The sequence below is a fragment of the Bombina bombina genome, chromosome 7, assembly GCF_027579735.1.
Source record: "Bombina bombina isolate aBomBom1 chromosome 7, aBomBom1.pri, whole genome shotgun sequence".
In the NCBI taxonomy this organism is placed as follows: domain Eukaryota; kingdom Metazoa; phylum Chordata; class Amphibia; order Anura; family Bombinatoridae; genus Bombina; species Bombina bombina.
In genome coordinates this window covers 349,368,253-349,387,759 of record NC_069505.1, presented here as the reverse complement: position 1 = coordinate 349,387,759, position 19,507 = coordinate 349,368,253, and the positions used below count along the sequence as shown (strand labels likewise).

Below are 19,507 nucleotides of genomic sequence, written 5' to 3'. Positions count from 1 at the left end.
GGCCGGCCGCGTCCGTAAGCAACTCTGGTATCGAGAGTTGCATTTGCGGTAAAAATGCTCTACGCTCCTTTTTTGGAGCCTAACGCAGCATTTGTTTTAACTCTCGATACCAGAGTTAATTTTATGGTGCGGCCAGAAAAAAGCCCGCGGAGCGTTAACAGCCCTTTTACCGCCAAACTCCAAATCTAGGCCTTAGTTTTTTTTTTAATTTCACAGGTACGTTTTTATTTATTTTAAGATAGGGATATTGTAATTTTAATATAAAGTTAGCGGGTTGTTAGTTTAGGGGTTTATACTTTAATTTAGTTTTTTGTGATGTGGGGGGCTGGCGGTTAAATGGTTAATAGGTTTATTTAGTGGCGGTGATTTGGGAGGCCAGGGGTTTAGGGGTTAATAACTTTTATTAGTGGCAGCGATGTCGGGGAGTGGCGGAATAGGGGTTAATAACTTTTATTAGTGGCTGCGATTTTGGGGAGCGGCAGAATAGGGGTTAATAACTTATTAGTGGCAGCGATGTCGGGGAGCGGCGGAATAGAGGTTTATAACTTTATCATAGTTTTGGCGATGTCGGGAGCGGCAGATTAGGGGTTAATAACTTTATTTCGGTGTTGGCGATGTCGGGGGCAGCATATTAGAGGTGTTTAGACTAGGGGTTTATGTTAGGGTTAGGGTGTTAGGATTAAACTTAACTTTTTTTTTCCCCCATAGACATCAATGGGGTTGCGATACGGCGATCGCCATTCCGCACTTCAGGTGTTAGTTTTTTTCTAACACCTTCTCCCCATTGATGTCTATGGGGAAAGCGTACACGAGCACGTATTCTCCGCCCTTGGAGCTTATCGCCACCATATCGCACCCACAAGGAGGCTTTTCAGAAACTTGAAATTGTAGCGCTATAGAGGGTGAAATAACGCACCCTCTATAGCGCAAAACTCGTAATCTAGGCGATAATCCAAGGGATGCTTTGACGTGCTCATGCATGCTTTCCCCCATAGACATCAAGTTTGGAATGAAAATTTTCCGTAATTGATGTCTATGGGGAAAATAAAGTTACATTTAAACCTAACACCCTAACATAAACCCCAAATCTAAACACCCCTAATCTGCTGCCCCCAACATCGCAGACATCGCAGGCACTAATAAAAGTTATTAACCCCTATTCTGCCACTCCCCAACATCATCGCCACTATAATAAAGTTATTAACCCCTATTCCGCCACTCACCGACACTATAATAAAGTTATTAACCCCTATTCCGCCGCTCCCCGACATTGCCAACACTATAATAAAGTTGTTAATCCCTAAACCTCTGGCCTCTTATATCTCCGCAAATAAATAAACCTATTAACCACTAAACCTCCGGCCTCCCACATCTCCGCCACTAAATAAAACTATTAACCCCTAAACCGCTGGCCCCAAACATCGCAAAACACTAAATTAAACTATTAGCCCCTAAACCTAACACCCCCCCAACTTTAAATCAAAATTACAATATAACTACATTTTAAAAAAAAAAAAAAACTTACGTGTGAAATAAAAATAAACCTAACATTAAACTAGAAATTAACCTGACATAACTATTCTAATAAAATAAAAAAATACTACCAATTAAAAAATCTAAATTACAAATTTAAAAACCTTACACTACGAAAAAAAAAAATAAAAATCTAAAATTACAAAAAATATTAAACACTAAGCTTACAAAAAATAATAATCAAAATTATCAAAAATAAAAATAATTACACCTAATCTAATAGCCCTATAAAAATAAAAACACCCCTAGCCTACAATAAACTACCAATAGCCCTTAAAATGGCCTTTTTGTAGGGCATTGCCCTTAGTTAAAAAGCTCTTTTACCTGTAAAAAAATACAAAGTCCCCCCAACAGTAAAACCCACCACCCAACCAACCCAAAATAAAAACCTAACTCTAAAAAAACCTAAGCTACCCATTGCCCCTAAAGGGGCATTTGTATGGGCATTGCCCTTAAAATGGCATTCAGCTCTTTTTTCATTGCCCTTAAAAGGGCATTTCACTCTTTTTCAAAAGTCAAAGCCTAATCTGAAAAAAAATGAATATAATATAAAAAATACCAACACTAACCCCAGAATACTGACGGTTGCTCAAGTCCAGACATCCAGGCGGCGAGAAGTCTTCATCCAGGTGGCGACATCTTCATCCATTGTGGGGGCGTCTTCTATCTTCATCCCGGGGCATTGCCCTTAAAATGGCATTCAGCTCTTTTTTCATTGCCCTTAAAAGGGCATTTCACTCTTTTTCAAAAGCCCAAAGCCTAATCTGAAAAAAATGAATATAATATAAAAAATACCAACACTAACCCCAGAATACTGACGGTTGCTCAAGTCCAGACATCCAGGCGGCGAGAAGTCTTCATCCAGGTGGCGACATCTTCATCCATTGTGGGGGCGTCTTCTATCTTCATCCCGGCAACGCGGAGCGGCAAAGACATCCAGCGTGGAGAATCCTCTTCATACTGTCCCTGCCGTTCACTGAAGGTTAAATTCAAGGTAGCCGTTTCAAAATGGCGTACCTTGCATTCCTATTGGCTGATTTGATTCTTCAAATTCAAATCAGCCAATAGGATGAGAGCTTCTAATAATTGAAATTTTAATTTAAAGTTAGGGGGTGTTAGGTTTAGAGGTTAATAGTTTAATTTAGTGTTTTGCAATGTGGGGGGTTAATAGGTTTATTTAGTTGCAGAGATGTGGGAGGCCGGAGGTTTAGGGGTTAATAACTTTATTATAGAGTCAGCGATGTCGGGGAGTGGCAGAATAGGGGTTAATAGCTTTATTATAGTGTCAAATGATGTAATGGTCCACAGCACTTCAATATAAAAGTTCTCTTTATTGTGGGCAAGTTAAAACAGAATAGTAACGTTTCGGGGTTCTCCCCTTAATCATACATATTGTGAAGTGTTTTTTAACAGTTTTTAAAGGCATTTTGGTGCCAGAGGCTTTATTCTTAGATCTCTACTCCCATCTACTGGAAACTGGAGGAAATTGCAGTCAATTTCATATATCTACTCTGCAACCTAAATAAAGTTTTTTATAGACTCCCTCTGCTGTTTACTTTCATCAACAATTGCTAATATGTTACCAAATATTTATACATTAAAATCAATAACAATGTACAAAGTATTTAAACACTGGGACGTAACGTGCATTACAGGGATACAATCTAATTTCTAGAGGCTTATAACAAAAAAAATCATACCATATTAAAAAAATACAGTTAGATCGTAATCTGTATTAAGGCCTTTAGGTCTAAGAGTTTCTAATCTGTGTATCCATTGCATTTCTTTCTGCTTGAGTATTTTTTTTCCTATCCATTCCACTTCTTTGTGGCCCTACATGGTCAATGACCTGCCATCTTAACTGGCTAATGTCCCTTATCTAGAAAGTGTGCTGAAAGTGGGGCATCTAAGTTGCCACATCTAATATTTGACCTGTGCTGGCTCAACCTATCACGTATCTTCCTGGTGGTCACACCCAAGTATATAAGGGAACACGGACATTTGATTAGATAGATTACAAATTTTGATTCACAGGTGCACTAAGTGATGTTTGTCGTATGCTGTACCGTTTAATGTTTACACTATTTATTATAGTGTCGGCGATGTCAGGGAGCGGCGGAATAGGGGTTAGGAACTTTATTATAGTGACGGTGATGGTGGGGAGCGGTGGAATAGGGGTTAATAATTTGTTATTAGTGTCGGGGATGTCGGGAGCGGCAGATTAGGGGTTAATAAATGTATTCAATAGTCACGATGTTAATAGATTTAATATAAATGTAAAACATTTTTGTGGCACAAAACTCATAACTACTGGTTTCAGATGGCGGTATGGATCGTGTCGGTATAGGCTGTAACGCAAGCTTTTTAGCCTCACCGCAAAACCTGTAATACTGGCGCTATGAAAATCCCACGCAAAAACGTCATTTTTTTGAGTGCAGAATGGACGTTGCATTACAGGCTAAAATGCTTGCGGTATAGCTATACCAACACAACTCGCACTAGCTGCGTTACTGCCATTATGCTGAAATTGCCATTTTTTCAGTGTTAAAATCCGTAACGCAAAACTCGTAATCTACCTGAGAATTACTTAAAAAAAAATATCAGACCACGAAGGTATGTCATATTATGGCACTGGGTCTTGGGAAAAAAAGTTTGAAGAAGCCTGAGATAGAGCATAACATTTTAAATATTTTTTTTTATGTATACTATGTTTAAGGAGAAGCAGTGTACTACCGAGAGCTAGCTGAGCGCATTGAGTCACAATAAAATATGTAAATTGGAAAGTTGTTTAAAACTGTCTGCTCTATCTAAATCATGAAAGAAAAATACAGGTAGCAAACCATTAATCCAACTGCATGGGACCGAAAAAAGGTTTGGATTTCGTAATAGTTTGGATATGGAATTCTTGCATTTGTAAAATGTGACAGTTTGAAGAAGGGATGGGGCCAAGTGTAAACAACATCTTATGTCATTTAGCCAATATTTACATGAAATAATACAGTTTATACATGTAACCTAAAGGTAGTTTTATATCATTTTTAATACTTTTGAATACATGCTACCGTCAGAGAGATTGTTCAGTACTGTAATCACAAAGGTAATAGTTTTTTTTAAATAAATATAGGCTATCATTTGCATTTTAGAACACAAAAATCAAACCAAAGACAGAGGCAGAGAAGACTGTGGGTGGAAAAAAAGGAATTTTTGAAAACTACATTTTTTTAAACCCCTTTACCCAATCCGACGTATATATATATATATGTCAGGCGGTAATTTGCTTATTGTACCGCACAGTATATACGTCTGAGCTTCAGGAAGCTCCAGCAGTCTCGGCTGTTAAGTTACAGCTGAGATCTGGAGTTCCTGAAGCTCCATATGGAACCGGAGAGCGATCGGTGCTCTGGTTCCATATGAGGGCAAATGCCTGATTGTTACATAAGGTGAAACTGTGTGTGTCACCGTCTGTAACGATTGTTGCTGGTGTGGGCGGGAGGTGTGAGCAAGAGACAGGTGGCAGGTGGGCAGCCCAGCAGCGGAGGGTGGAGGAAGTGGGAGGACCCTACGCTACAGAAAAATAAAGGGACAGGGAGGAATGGGGCAGCTACACTACAGAAAAAAAGGGTGTGGGAGGGTTTGCTATGTGGAGATCGAGGGAGGGGGGGAGGTGGTGGGACCACTACACTAGAGAAAAAAATCTAAATAAAATAATAATTTTAAAAAATGACATTAAAATGGGGATTTATAGGTACTAGCTGACAGCTGCCAGTGCCTAAGAGGGTGGCAATAGTTAGGGGCTGGGGGTTAGAGAGCTGTTTGGGAGGGATCATGGAGGTTAGAGGGGGTGATCCTACCCAGCATCCTACGTCTCTATTATATTTTGTAATCATTACACATTAATATATTTATTTGGGGATTTAAAAGAATATTTCATTACTTTATATTTCCCAAATTTTTGTGATAGCATTTAAAATCAATAGTAACATTATATGCAACGTTCTTTATTCTGCCTTTGTATATAAAATTTAAAAAATTAAGATGTAATGCCATTCTTTTATACAGTGTTAATTACTATCATGTTCAAAATAAATGTATTAATCGATTTATATACATGATGCGCTTGTCAGTAGCGAAGCCGTCCGTAAGAAGCAGGTGACGTAATAGGGGAATTCCTAGCTGTTACGAATATGCATGCGTGAAACGGGAGCGCAATTGGAATTCATTTAGAAGAAAATATAATCGCGCATCCGCAGATGAAACAAGGGGCGGATGACGTTGAGTGATGGCCGCCTAACGGCCAGAATGTCAATTGGTTGCGAAAAAATCATGACCGACATAGAAAAAAAAAAATATGGGTTGAATTAGTGGATCTTTTATACATAGCTTTATAACGGCGATATCTTTATATATACACACAAACATAAGAATTGATGAATGAAAGTCATATTTATTTAAAAAAAAGAATGCTATACTTGATCGACATTAGGGTAAGTTTACCTTCACTTTAAGATATGGTGATCAGTGGAGGATGGGGGAGGGAAGATAGCTGTTTGGGAGGGATCAGGTAGAGATCAGGGGGTGGGAAGTGTCAGGTGGGAGGGTAATATCTACACTAAAGCTAAAATTAACCTTACAAGCTACCTAATTAACCCCTTTACTGTCGGGAATAATAGAAGTGTGGTACCCAGCAAAAAGCAATAGCATATACCATATATGTCTGCTATTTCTGAACAAAGGGGATCCCAGAGAAGCTTTTACAAACATTTGTACCATGATTGCACAAGCAGTATGTAAATCATTTCAGTGAGAAACCCAAAGTTAGTATAAAAAATAAATTGCAATTTTTTTTTATTTGATCGCATTTGGCGGTGAAATGGTTGCATGATTATACCAAAATGGGCCCAGATCAATACCTTGGGTTATCTACTTAATATATATATATATATATATATATATATATATATATATATATATATATATATATATATATATATATATATATATATATATATATATTTGACAGGTAAATAAAGAAAACCAAGGCTCTATTTCTGTTTAAATGTAGTGATAGCAAAAATGCTACAAATTATCCGATATTTTGGGCACGTTTTTCTCTGAAAGTCCCGGTAGTGAAGGGGTTAAAAAATATTAATTAAAATGTTTGGATTTCAGAATAAGTTTGGGTTGTGAAATTCCGGATTTGGGAATTTGTATCGGTATTGGGCTCATGTCCCTTTAAGTATCTTGTCTTGTGGTCGTGTTTCATTGTTTACATTTTTTTATCGAATTTTTTTCCCCATTTTATTTGTTTGTTCAGTAAGGTATTTTTAATGCATTTATGATGCCGGTACCCTTCACAGTGGAATTCTATGCACTGAGAAGATAACAGAGTTACAAGATAGATTTATCTTTACAAATTCTGCAATTTTTAAGAGTTCTGATGTTGCGGCAAGTTTTTCCATGAGATTTTAGACTGACAAACAGTCTATTCATCATTGCACAAGGTGGAATTAAGACTATAAATATATTCCCTCCTCACCTTGTGACCTGACATAATAACATAGATAAAGGGCAATCCAAAAGCACTTAGGATCAGCACATAACCTTAATCCAGAACATGTAAACTCTTATCATAAGTGCAACACCTTCTAGGCTCCGCTCAAACAAGCCCAATGTAAATTCTTCAATGAAAAAGCATGAAGTTGGCATTTATAAATAAAAGCATTTATTTGAAGAGCAACATTTCGGAGCTCCTGTCCCTTTCTCAAGCTAACAATTAATGATCACAACACACTTTTTATATCATACATCGAAAAAAGAAATCCAATCACCTGTTAGTGGGAGGGGCTTTATCACACCCCCAAATTGAAAACTCACTAAAATATCAGAATACCACATACTTAACCCTCTCCTTACGAGTAAACATTGGAGAACCTAATAAAATCAAAGCAGCTAAAAGCTCAATTTAAAGGGACAGAATAATATTATTATTGACGTGGTAAGAAGCAGCAGTTGTATTACATTGCGGTAAGCAGACTCTCTAATGCCTGCGAGGAGCCCATAGTATCAGACAGAATCATAACTGTAATGAAAAATAAAAGTAGAAACAATAACTTACTCAAAGCTTTTTCTCACCTTTATGATTTCATAACGTGTCTCATTACATTGATGTGGTAGAATTGGCAAAATACTTGAAGGAATTAAAGTATCATCTATAATATGTATGATACCATTAGAAGCAATAATATCATTCTGTTGTAAAATGGATCCTGAGTCTCCCAAGGTAATTTGCCCCTGTTCCATAATAAACAAAGAAACATAAAATTACAAGAATGTTGATTAGTTTAAGAAACTCCTATTAGTTACAAAATATTTAGAATCTGGTTTGGATGAAGATACAAAAATATATAAAGGAAGAAAAATAAAACATAAATATGTTTATTGTAAGCAATGTATAAAAAAGGTATAACTAAAGTGTATTTCTCATGACTGCACCTTGTGACAGAGCTAGCACAGATTTACTAGGCTAGCATAGCCTTACCAATATTTTAGGTATCTTCCACTTCTGTATTACTCTAGAGTAGGGGATTTGAAACCTGTCCTCAGGCCTCTCTAACAGGCCAGAATTTCAGGATTATCTTGGGTTAGAGCAGGTTAATAACCATGGTTACTAATCAGTTGATTATTTCACCTGTGCTCTAGTTCACATATCCTCAAAAACTGGCATGAGTTAGGGCCTGAGAACGGGTTTGAAAACCTCTGCTCCAGAGAAGTTAACTTTTTTCCACAATCTTTAGCACCAACTGGAGACTGGAGAGGCAATTCCTCTCTTATTAAATAAAGGTAACTGAGTATGTAACATTTCTGATAATCCCCAAGGCAGAGAATACTGTAATCTGCAAGGTCATTGCAGAAAATGCAGCGTGTCTGCAGAAAGAAGGGGACACGTGTAGGAACTGTTAGCCCTTTTGCCTTGCAGCGCTGCTCCACATCAGGCTGTTCTAGTCAAACAGTGCTGTGCTCTGGCTGCACTGTGCAAGTTTTTATTAACAAAGTGCAGCCAGAGTAAAGTGCTGTTTGAAGAGAACAGTCAAATACGAGGCAGCTCTGCTATTCAGCAGCGCATTGATTGATGGCTGGCTCTCGGGGATTATCTTCAACCCTGATCCTACCCTTTTCCGGTCTGCAAAGCTGTGACTCCTGAATGTAAGACGTTCTTGTGAGCAACCTTTTTTTTACATTTTACCTTATAATTATGTGATATTAGACCAACAGCAAAGGAAACACATTTATTCAAGAGACATTTTAAAAAACATAATTTATGCTTACCTGATAAATTCCTTTCTTCTGTAGTGTGATCAGTCCACGGGTCATCATTACTTCTGGGATATTACTCCTCCCCAACAGGAAGTGCAAGAGGATTCACCCAGCAGAGCTGCATATAGCTCCTCCCCTCTACGTCACCCCCAGTCATTCGACCAAGGACCAACGAGAAAGGAGAAACCAAGGGTGTAGTGGTGACTGGAGTATAATTTAAAAAAATAAAAATAACTGCCTGCCTTAAAAACAGGGCGGGCCGTGGACTGATCACACTACAGAAGAAAGGAATTTATCAGGTAAGCATAAATTATGTTTTCTTCTGTTAAGTGTGATCAGTCCACGGGTCATCATTACTTCTGGGATACCAATACCAAAGCAAAAGTACACGAATGACGGGAGGGATAGGCAGGCTCTTTATACAGAAGGAACCACTGCCTGAAGAACCTTTCTCCCAAAAATAGCCTCCGAGGAAGCAAAAGTGTCAAATTTGTAAAATTTGGAAAAAGTATGAAGCGAAGACCAAGTTGCAGCCTTGCAAATCTGTTCAACAGAGGCCTCATTCTTGAAGGCCCAAGTGGAAGCCACAGCTCTAGTAGAATGAGCTGTAATCCTTTCAGGAGGCTGCTGTCCAGCAGTCTCATAAGCTAAACGTATTATACTACGAAGCCAAAAGGAAAGAGAGGTAGCAGAAGCCTTTTGACCTCTCCTCTGACCAGAGTACACGACAAACAGAGAAGATGTTTGTCGAAATTCCTTACTTGCCTGTAAGTAAAATTTTAGGGCACGAACTACGTCCAGATTGTGTAGTAGACGTTCCTTCTTCGAAGAAGGATTTGGGCACAAAGAAGGAACAACAATCTCTTGATTGATATTCCTGTTAGTGACTACTTTAGGTAAGAACCCAGGTTTAGTACGCAGAACTACCTTATCTGAATGAAAAATCAAATAAGGAGAATCACAATATAAGGCTGATAACTCAGAGACTCTTCGAGCCGAGGAAATAGCCATTAAAAATAGAACTTTCCAAGATAACAACTTTATATCAATGGAATGGAGGGGTTCAAACGGAACGCCCTGTAAAACGTTAAGAACAAGGTTTAAACTCCATGGCTTAATCCTCGCCAAAGCCTGACAAAAAGCCTGAACGTCTGGCACTTCTGACAGACGTTTGTGTAACAGAATAGACAGAGCTGAGATCTGTCCCTTTAATGAACTAGCGGATAAACCCTTTTCTAAACCTTCTTGTAGAAAGGACAATATCCTAGGAATCCTAACCTTACTCCAAGAGTAACCTTTGGATTCACACCAATATAGGTATTTACGCCATATCTTATGGTAAATCTTTCTGGTAACAGGCTTCCTAGCCTGTATTAAGGTGTCAATAACTGACTCAGAAAACCCACGTCTTGATAAAATCAAACGTTCAATTTCCAAGCAGTCAGCTTCAGAGAAGTTAGATTTTGATGTTTGAAAGGACCCTGTATCAGGAGATCCTGTTTCAGAGGTAGAGACCAAGGTGGACAGGATGACATGTCCACCAGGTCTGCATACCAAGTCCTGCGCGGCCATGCAGGTGCTATTAGAATCACTGATGCTCTCTCCTGTTTGATTCTGGCAATCAATCGAGGAAGCATCGGGAAGGGTGGAAACACATAAGCCATCCTGAAGTCCCAAGGTGCTGTCAGGGCATCTATTAGGACTGCTCCTGGATCCCTGGATCTGGACCCGTAACGAGGAAGCTTGGCGTTCTGTCGAGACGCCATGAGATCTATCTCTGGTTTGCCCCAACGTCGAAGTATTTGGGCAAAGACCTCCGGATGAAGTTCCCACTCCCCCGGATGAAAAGTCTGACGACTTAAGAAATCCGCCTCCCAGTTCTCCACTCCTGGGATGTGGATTGCTGACAGGTGGCAAGAGTGAGACTCTGCCCAGCGAATTATCTTTGATACTTCCATCATTGCTAGGGAGCTCCTTGTCCCTCCCTGATGGTTGATGTAAGCTACAGTCGTGATGTTGTCCGACTGAAACCTGATGAACCCCCGAGTTGTCAACTGGGGCCAAGCCAGGAGGGCATTGAGAACTGCTCTCAATTCCAGAATGTTTATTGGCAGGAGACTCTCCTGCTGACTCCATTGTCCCTGAGCCTTCAGAGAATTCCAGACGGCACCCCAACCTAGAAGGCTGGCGTCTGTTGTTACAATTGTCCAGTCTGGTCTGCTGAATGGCATCCCCCTGGACAGATGTGGCCGAGAAAGCCACCATAGAAGAGAATTTCTGGTCTCTTGATCCAGATTCAGAGAAGGGGACAAGTCTGAGTAATCCCCATTCCACTGACTTAGCATGCATAGTTGCAGTGGTCTGAGGTGTAAGCGAGCAAATGGCACTATGTCCATTGCCGCTACCATTAAGCTGATTACCTCCATGCATTGAGCCACTGACGGGTGTTGAATGGAATGAAGGGTGCGGCAAGCACTTTGAAGTCTTGTTAACCTGTCCTCTGTCAGGTAAATCTTCATTTCTACAGAATCTATAAGAGTCCCCAGGAAGGGAACTCTTGTGAGTGGAACGAGTGAACTTTTCTTTTCGTTCACCTTCCATCCATGTGACCTTAGAAAAGCCAGTACTAACTCTGTATGAGACTTGGCAGTTTGAAAGCTTGAAGCTTGTATCAGAATGTCGTCTAGGTACGGAGCTACCGAAATTCCCCGCAGTCTTAGTACCGCCAGAAGAGCACCTAGAACCTTTGTGAAGATTCTTGGAGCTGTAGCCAATCCGAATGGAAGAGCTACAAACTGGTAATGCCTGTCTAGAAAGGCAAACCTTAGATACCGATAATGATCTTTGTGAATCGGTATGTGAAGGTAAGCATCCTTTAAATCCACTGTGGTCATGTACTGACCTTCTTGGATCATGGGTAAAATTGTCCGAATAGTCTCCATTTTGAATGATGGAACTCTTAGGAATTTGTTTAGGATCTTTAAATCCAGGATTGGTCTGAAAGTTCCCTCTTTTTTGGGAACCACAAACAGATTTGAGTAAAACCCCTGTCCCTGTTCCGACCGTGGAACTGGATGGATTACTCCCATTAACAATAGTTCTTGTATGCAGCGTAGAAACGCTTCTTTCTTTGTTTGGTTTGTTGACAACCTTGACAGATGAAATCTCTCTCTTGGAGGAGAGTATTTGAAGTCCAGAAGGTATCCCTGAGATATTATCTCTAGCGCCCAGGGATCCTAGACATCTCTTGCCCAAGCCTGGGCGAAGAGAGAAAGTCTGCCCCCCACTAGATCCGATCCCGGATCGGGGGCCCTCAATTCATGCTGTTTTAGGGGCAGCAGCAGGTTTCCTGGCCTGCTTGCCCTTGTTCCAGGACTGGTTAGGTCTCCAGCCTTGTCTGTAGCGAGTACCAGATCCTTCTTGTTTTGGAGCAGTGGAAGTTGATGCTGCTCCTGCTTTGAAATTCCGAAAGGAACGAAAATTAGACTGTCTAGCCTTAGGTTTGGCTTTGTCTTGAGGCAGGGCGTGGCCCTTACCTCCTGTAATGTCAGCGATAATTTCTTTCAAACCGGGCCCAAATAAGGTCTGTCCCTTGAAAGGTATATTAAGTAATTTGGACTTAGAAGTTACATCAGCTGACCAGGATTTTAGCCACAGTGCTCTACGCGCCTGAATGGCGAATCCGGAATTCTTAGCCGTAAGTTTAGTTAAATGTACTACGGCTTCCGAAATGAATGAATTAGCTAGCTTAAGTATTCTAAGCCTGTCCGAAATGTCGTCCAGCGTAGCTGAACTAAGGTTCTCTTCTAGAGACTCAATCCAGAATGCCGCTGCAGCCGTGACCGGCGCAATGCATGCAAGGGGTTGCAATATAAAACCTTGTTGAACAAACATTTTCTTAAGGTAACCCTCTAACTTTTTATCCATTGGATCTGAAAAGGCACAGCTATCCTCTACCGGGATAGTGGTACGCTTAGCTAAAGTAGAAACTGCTCCCTCCACCTTAGGGACCGTTTGCCATAAGTCCCGTGTGGCGGTGTCTATTGGAAACATCTTTCTAAATATCGGAGGGGGTGAGAACAGCACACCGGGTCTATCCCACTCCTTAGTAATAATTTCAGTTAGTCTCTTAGGTATAGGAAAAACGTCAGTACTTGTTGGTACAGCAAAATATTTATCCAACCTACACATTTTCTCTGGTATTGCAACTGTGTTACAATCATTCAGGGCCGCTAACACCTCCCCTAGTAATACACGGAGGTTTTCCAGCTTAAATTTAAAATTTGAAATATCTGAATCCAATCTGTTTGGATCAGAACCGTCAGCCGCAGAATGAAGCTCTCCGTCCTCATGTTCTGCAAGTTGTGACGCAGTATCTGACATGGCCCTAGCATTATCAGCGCACTCTGTTCTCACCCCAGAGTGATCACGCTTGCCTCTTAGTTCTGGTAATTTAGCCAAAACCTCAGTCATAACAGTAGCCATATCTTGTAATGTTATTTGTAATGGCCGCCCAGATGTACTGGGCGCCACCATATCGCGCACCTCCCGAGCGGGAGATGCAGGTACTGTCACGTGAGGCGAGTTAGTCGGCATAACTCTCCCCTCGTTGTTTGGTGAAATTTGTTCAATTTGTACAGATTGACTTTTATTTAAAGTAGCATCAATACAGTTAGTACATAAATTTCTATTGGGCTCCACTTTGGCGTTGGCACAAATAGTACAGGTCTCATCCTCTGAATCAGACATGTTTAACACACTAGCAACTAAACTTGCAACTTGGAAATATTATTCAAGAAAAACACAATGAAAAAACGTACTGTGCTTTAAGAAGCACTGAAAGATATATAACAGTTGAAATCAATAAACTTTGAAAAACAAATCACAATTTAGCAAAGGTTTGTTCCCATTAGCAAAGAAAAACTAACCCTGATGGCATAAAAAAGTTAAAGAATAAACGTTTTTTATCACAGTCAACTATAATCTCACAGCTCTGTTAGATTACTTCCCTCAAACAAGCTTTGAAGACCCCTGAGTTCTGTAGAGATAAACCGGAACATGCAGGAAAAAACAATGAGCTTCTGACTGAAATTTTTGATGCGTAGTAAAAGCGCCAAAAAAAGGTCCCTCCCCCTCACACACAACAGTGAGAGAGATCAGTAAACTGTCATAATTAGATCAAGCAACTGCCAAGTGGAAAAATAGTGCCCAAACATTTTATTCACCCAGTACCTCAGAAAATGAAAACGATTTTACATTCCAGCAAAAACGTTTAACATAAATTAAGAGTTATTAAAAACCTGTTGCTTTGCAATTAGGCTAAAGTCTTATATACACAGTGTAATTCCAGTGAAGTACCATTCCCCAGAATACTCAAATGTTAAATATACATACATGATATTATGTCGGTATGGCAGGATTTTCTCATCAATTCCATTGTCAGAAAATAAAAACTGCTACATACCTCTTTGCAGATTAAACTGCCCGCTGTCCCCTGATCTGAAGTTTACCTCTCCTCAGATGGCCGAGAAACAGCAATATGATCTTAACAACTCCGGCTAAAATCATAGTAAAAACTCTGGTAGATTCTTCTTCAAACTCCACCAGAGAAGGAATAACACACTCCGGTGCTATTAAAAAATAACAAACTTTTGATTGAAGAAATAAAACTAAATAAAATCACCATAGTCCTCTCACACATCCTATCTAGTCGTTGGGTGCAAGAGAATGACTGGGGGTGACGTAGAGGGGAGGAGCTATATGCAGCTCTGCTGGGTGAATCCTCTTGCACTTCCTGTTGGGGAGGAGTAATATCCCAGAAGTAATGATGACCCGTGGACTGATCACACTTAACAGAAGAAACTTAAATTTTTTTTCTCTGCAGCTAATGTGCAATGCAATTTTTCAACTGCTGCAATATATTATAAAAGTTTAAAAACTGCTTTATTCTCTATTTAATCAACACATTGCAATTCAGCCAGTGCTTCAGTGTAACGGCCTAATTAAAAATTGAACTCATTTTAAAATGCCCTTCAGAAAAATTTTCAAAACAAAAAGATCTCACCACAGAAATTGAAAAAAAGTTCTGCCTCTGGCTTCATATTGCTTGCTAAACACCAACTAAATAATAAAATGATCTAATGCATTGGAACTTTTTAATATTGCACTAATGCCTTCTTGTACCTATTTGTTTATCACCCAGAGAGAGGTTAAAAAAATATTTAATGGGCGATTATTGTCGAGCAAATTACAAGCTCTATTTTGTTAGAGCATATCATTTTAAGACTAGCGACCTTTTAATGCTGTGTGTTTAACCCCTCCAAAAACGGTTAAACACATATTAGAATTACTGCTCGAGAATAGCTGATTGGATCAGTGTCAATTTCTGCTCGAAACCAACAGTTCACTAAATAATCATGCTCCTGCAAATGGGAAAATTTGCTCGTTTGTGGGAGTGAGATAATTAACCAGTCATTACAAGTGGCTGGTTATTGCTACTGCAAGCTTGCTGTAGCAATTAGCGCTTAAAAGATTAAACAGAGATCACATATATAGCGCTTAGACTATAATTGCCCTTTAAAGAGTGCTCAGGAGCTGCAGACCCAGCCAGTGACTGGCGGCTCCTCATATATGTTGCTCCTGGCTCACTAGTCATATCCAGCTCTTCTGAACTGAACTGAAATATACAGTATACCTCCTTTTGGCCCAGTAATTTCAATCTATCTCCTCCCCTAGCATGTCTGCTTACATGTAGTATACCCTGAAATAATAATAAATTACCATTTCCATTATGGTGGTTAGGGAAATGTAGAGCAATCAGGGTATCTGATTCTGGATCCTCAATTGATCTCAGATGTTCTAAAAACCTCTTTTTCAGAGGTCTTGTCGTCTGACCTACGTACTTTATATTGCATGATTTACACACAAATACACCACATAACTGGTATTGCAATTGATGTAATTCCTAATTGTAAAATACTTTTTATCATCAATCGATATAAATAGCATGTGTACAGGATTTACACCTCCTACGCCCACATCTGAAAAAACCTTGTTGAAGTGTTAACAAGTTAGTGGTCTCTTTTCTGGGTAACATTGATGGAGAAAGTATATTGGACAATATCCTCGATTTTCTAGTTACAAATTGACATCTATTCACCCCAATCTTACCCAGAGTTTCATCTACTTTCAAAATAGGGAGTGCTTTTCTGACAATGTCACATATGAGATTGTTTTCTTTACTGTAAGCTGTTATAAAGACTGGCTTTTTTCGAAAAGAATTCTTTGCAAGTGATTAAGACCTTAAAAGATTCTTTCCATTGAATCCACCTGTCTCTTGGCTTCATTTAAAAGTTGTAGTGTATAACCTCTTTCTAAAAACCTCTCAGTGGTTTTATTAGAATGAGATTCATATGCCTCTTTTGTAATGAAATTTCTCTTTGTTCTCATATACTGCCCTTTGGGTATGGCTTTAATGACATGTTTGGGATGCCATGAATTTGCTTTCAATAAAGTATTACCTACAGTCTTTTTCCTATAAAGTTCTACCTCCATACTCTTTTTCAATATATTCAGTGTCAACATTACATCAAGGAAAGGCATACAATTCTTATTCATCTCCATAGTCAATTTCAAATTCTATTCATTTTGTGACAAATAGGTGAATAAATGATGTACCTCTTTCATATCCCCTTTCAAGACAAACACCAGGTTTTCTATTTAGCGGCCGTAATATTTGATGTTTTCTCTGAAGGGATCACCCTCACCAAAGACACGGGACAGCTTCCATCAGCCAAGATATAAATTGGCGTAGGTGGGGCAAACTTGGCCCCCATAGCTGTCCCCATTTTTGGCGAAAGTAATCCCCCTCAAACATGAAAAAATTATGCGTTAGCAAATATTCAATAGATTTCAAAATAAATTCTCTACTACCATAAATATCATAATTTGTGAATAGTTCCAAACAAAGCTCTATCTCCTGCAAACCTTTGTCGTGAGGAATAGACGTGTATAAGGAAACAACATAGTGGAGCGCAAATTTTGCTTTCACCAAAGCGATATTTAGCACTCCACTTGTAATCTGGCCCAAGATTTGTAACAGAAAGTGGTATTTCTCACTACTAACCTCAAGTAATAATGTAATAATGTATGTAATAATAATATGACAATGATGTATTATAATGTAATAATGTATGTAATAATAATATGACAATGATGTAATTAAAATGTAATAATGTATGTAATAATAATATGACAATGATGTATTAGAATGTAATCATTATGTAATTATATATTATAATGTAATAATGTATGTAATAATAATATAGTAATATATTATAATGTAAAAATGCATGTAATAATAATATAATAATGTATTATAATGTAATAATGTATGTAATAATAATATAGTAAAGTATTATAATGTAATAATGTATGTAATAATAATATAATAATGTATTATAATGTAATAATGTATGTAATAATAATAATAAAATAATGTATTATAATGTAATAATTATATAATGATGTATAATAATGTAATAATGTATGTGATAATAATATGATAATGATGTATTAGAATGTAATCATTATGTAATTATATATTATAATGTAATAATGTATGTAATAATAATATAGTAATGTATTATAATATAATAATGCATGTAATAATAATATAATAATGTATTATAATGTAATAATGTATGTATTAATAATATAGTAAAGTATTATAATGTAATAATGTATGTAATAATAATATAATAATGTATTATAATGTAATAATGTATGTAATAATAATAATAAAATAATGTATTATAATGTAATAATTATATAATGATGTATAATAATGTAATAATGTATGTGATAATAATATGATAATGATGTATTAGAATGTAATCATTATGTAATGATGTATTATAATGTAATAATGTATGTATTAATAATATAAAGATGTATTATTATAATGTAATAATGTATGTATTAATAATATAATGATGTATTATAATGCAATAATGTATGTATTAATAATATAATGATGTAATATAATGTAATAATGTATGTTATAATAATAAAATAATGTATTATAATGTAATAATTATACAGGTGGCCCTCGTTTTACAACGGTTCAATTTACACCGTTTCAGAATAACAACCTTTTTTTCCAGTCATGTGACTGCTATTGAAAAGCATTGAGAAGCAGTGCATTTATTAAAATAGCCAGTAGGTGGAGCTGTCCGCTGGTGTTGCAGCAAAGTCAAGCAAGCTGAAATTAATCAGTTTAACCAGACCTGAGCTATCGAGCAGATTTCAAAGGAACAAGAACTTCTTGTCTATAAATCAGTCCAGATTGGAATGCATAGAAAGAACTGTTTGCAGAAAAATGCAAGTGAAGTCTGTGTTGTGTGATTATTTTATTATGTTTATAATGCTGTTTAGCAAATGTTTTTGTTCATTTAACTTAGTTTAATTATAAATTCTGTGTTGTGTGATTATTTTATTAGGTCTATAATGCTGTTTAGCATTTAAAGTCTTCATTTCAAAGCTTTAAAAATAATGTATTATTTGTTACTTATGACAATTTTGAGAGGGGCCTGGAACCTATCTCCCTCACTTCCCATTGACTTACATTATAAACTGGGTTTCAATTTACAACGGTTTCGATTTACAACCATTCCTTCTGGAACCTAACCCCGGCGTAAACTGAGGGCTACCTGTATAATGATGTATAATAATGTAATAATGTATGCATAATAGATCTGAAACAATTTTGTGAAATCACGATACGTTTGCTCATATGAGAATTTGAGACAATTTATATTAATGTGTTGCAGTTGGGGTAAATAGGAAACAAAGATATGCCTGCTTAAAAAAAAGTTGAGAAACACTGGGATAGAATGAACAAAAGTGGGCAGAGCAAAAATGTATATATAATTATATGAAGCTACAAGGTACATTTCAAAATAAGAAACATAAATTTAAATAAAATAGAAAAAAAATATTTCTACCATAGGTGTATATTTTATTCATCACTCACACTAAGCATACAGGCATATAGATTCCCAGAACAGAACCACATGGTATATTTATTTACTTACATTTTCAGTGATGTTAACATGCAAGGCCTCATTGGCAGATGTCAAAATATATGGCATTGTGATAAGTCTGTCTACTGTAATCTGAAATATAATAATACATTTTTACAAGCATGTCATATATTCATGTTTCTAATGCTATATAGTTTTGCTATTAGGGAGTTTATCAATAAAGGTAGTTAATCCAAACAAAAAAAGAAAACGCTTTACTGAATTTCTTAATGAATACATTTATTTCAATGTAATGTTTTATTATGAAATACATTAATACATACAATAGTTTTAAATAAAATAAATAGTAAATCAAGTAAACTGATATGCTATTGTGAAATGATATATATTTATTTATAAGCAAGCATGACTAAACTAATGTAATATTGGGTTTATATTTTTTTTTTAAACATTTAAATACATTTTCATTGCATTTATTTAGCAATTTTTGTAATATAATACTGCACATTTTAACAATAAAATACATTTATTTTTTTTCTCACACCTTTTTCTTTATATATTGTACTCAAAATCTTTCATAAGATTTGAGATCATTTTTACTTATATAAAATTAGGAG

General features: G+C 37.2%; 1 protein-coding gene across 1 annotated transcript in view; it reads right to left on the bottom strand.

The window, feature by feature from the left end:
• Positions 1–19,507, bottom strand: part of STAB1 (stabilin 1) — a 1,127,460-nt gene that overhangs the window by 748,407 nt on the left and 359,546 nt on the right. The window contains exons 17-18 of the mRNA XM_053721023.1: positions 18,942–19,022; positions 7,666–7,824 (exon numbers count right to left, since the gene is read on the bottom strand). Of these exons, the coding sequence (XP_053576998.1) occupies positions 7,666–7,824; positions 18,942–19,022 (240 nt within the window). The remainder of the gene's footprint in view (positions 1–7,665; positions 7,825–18,941; positions 19,023–19,507) is intronic.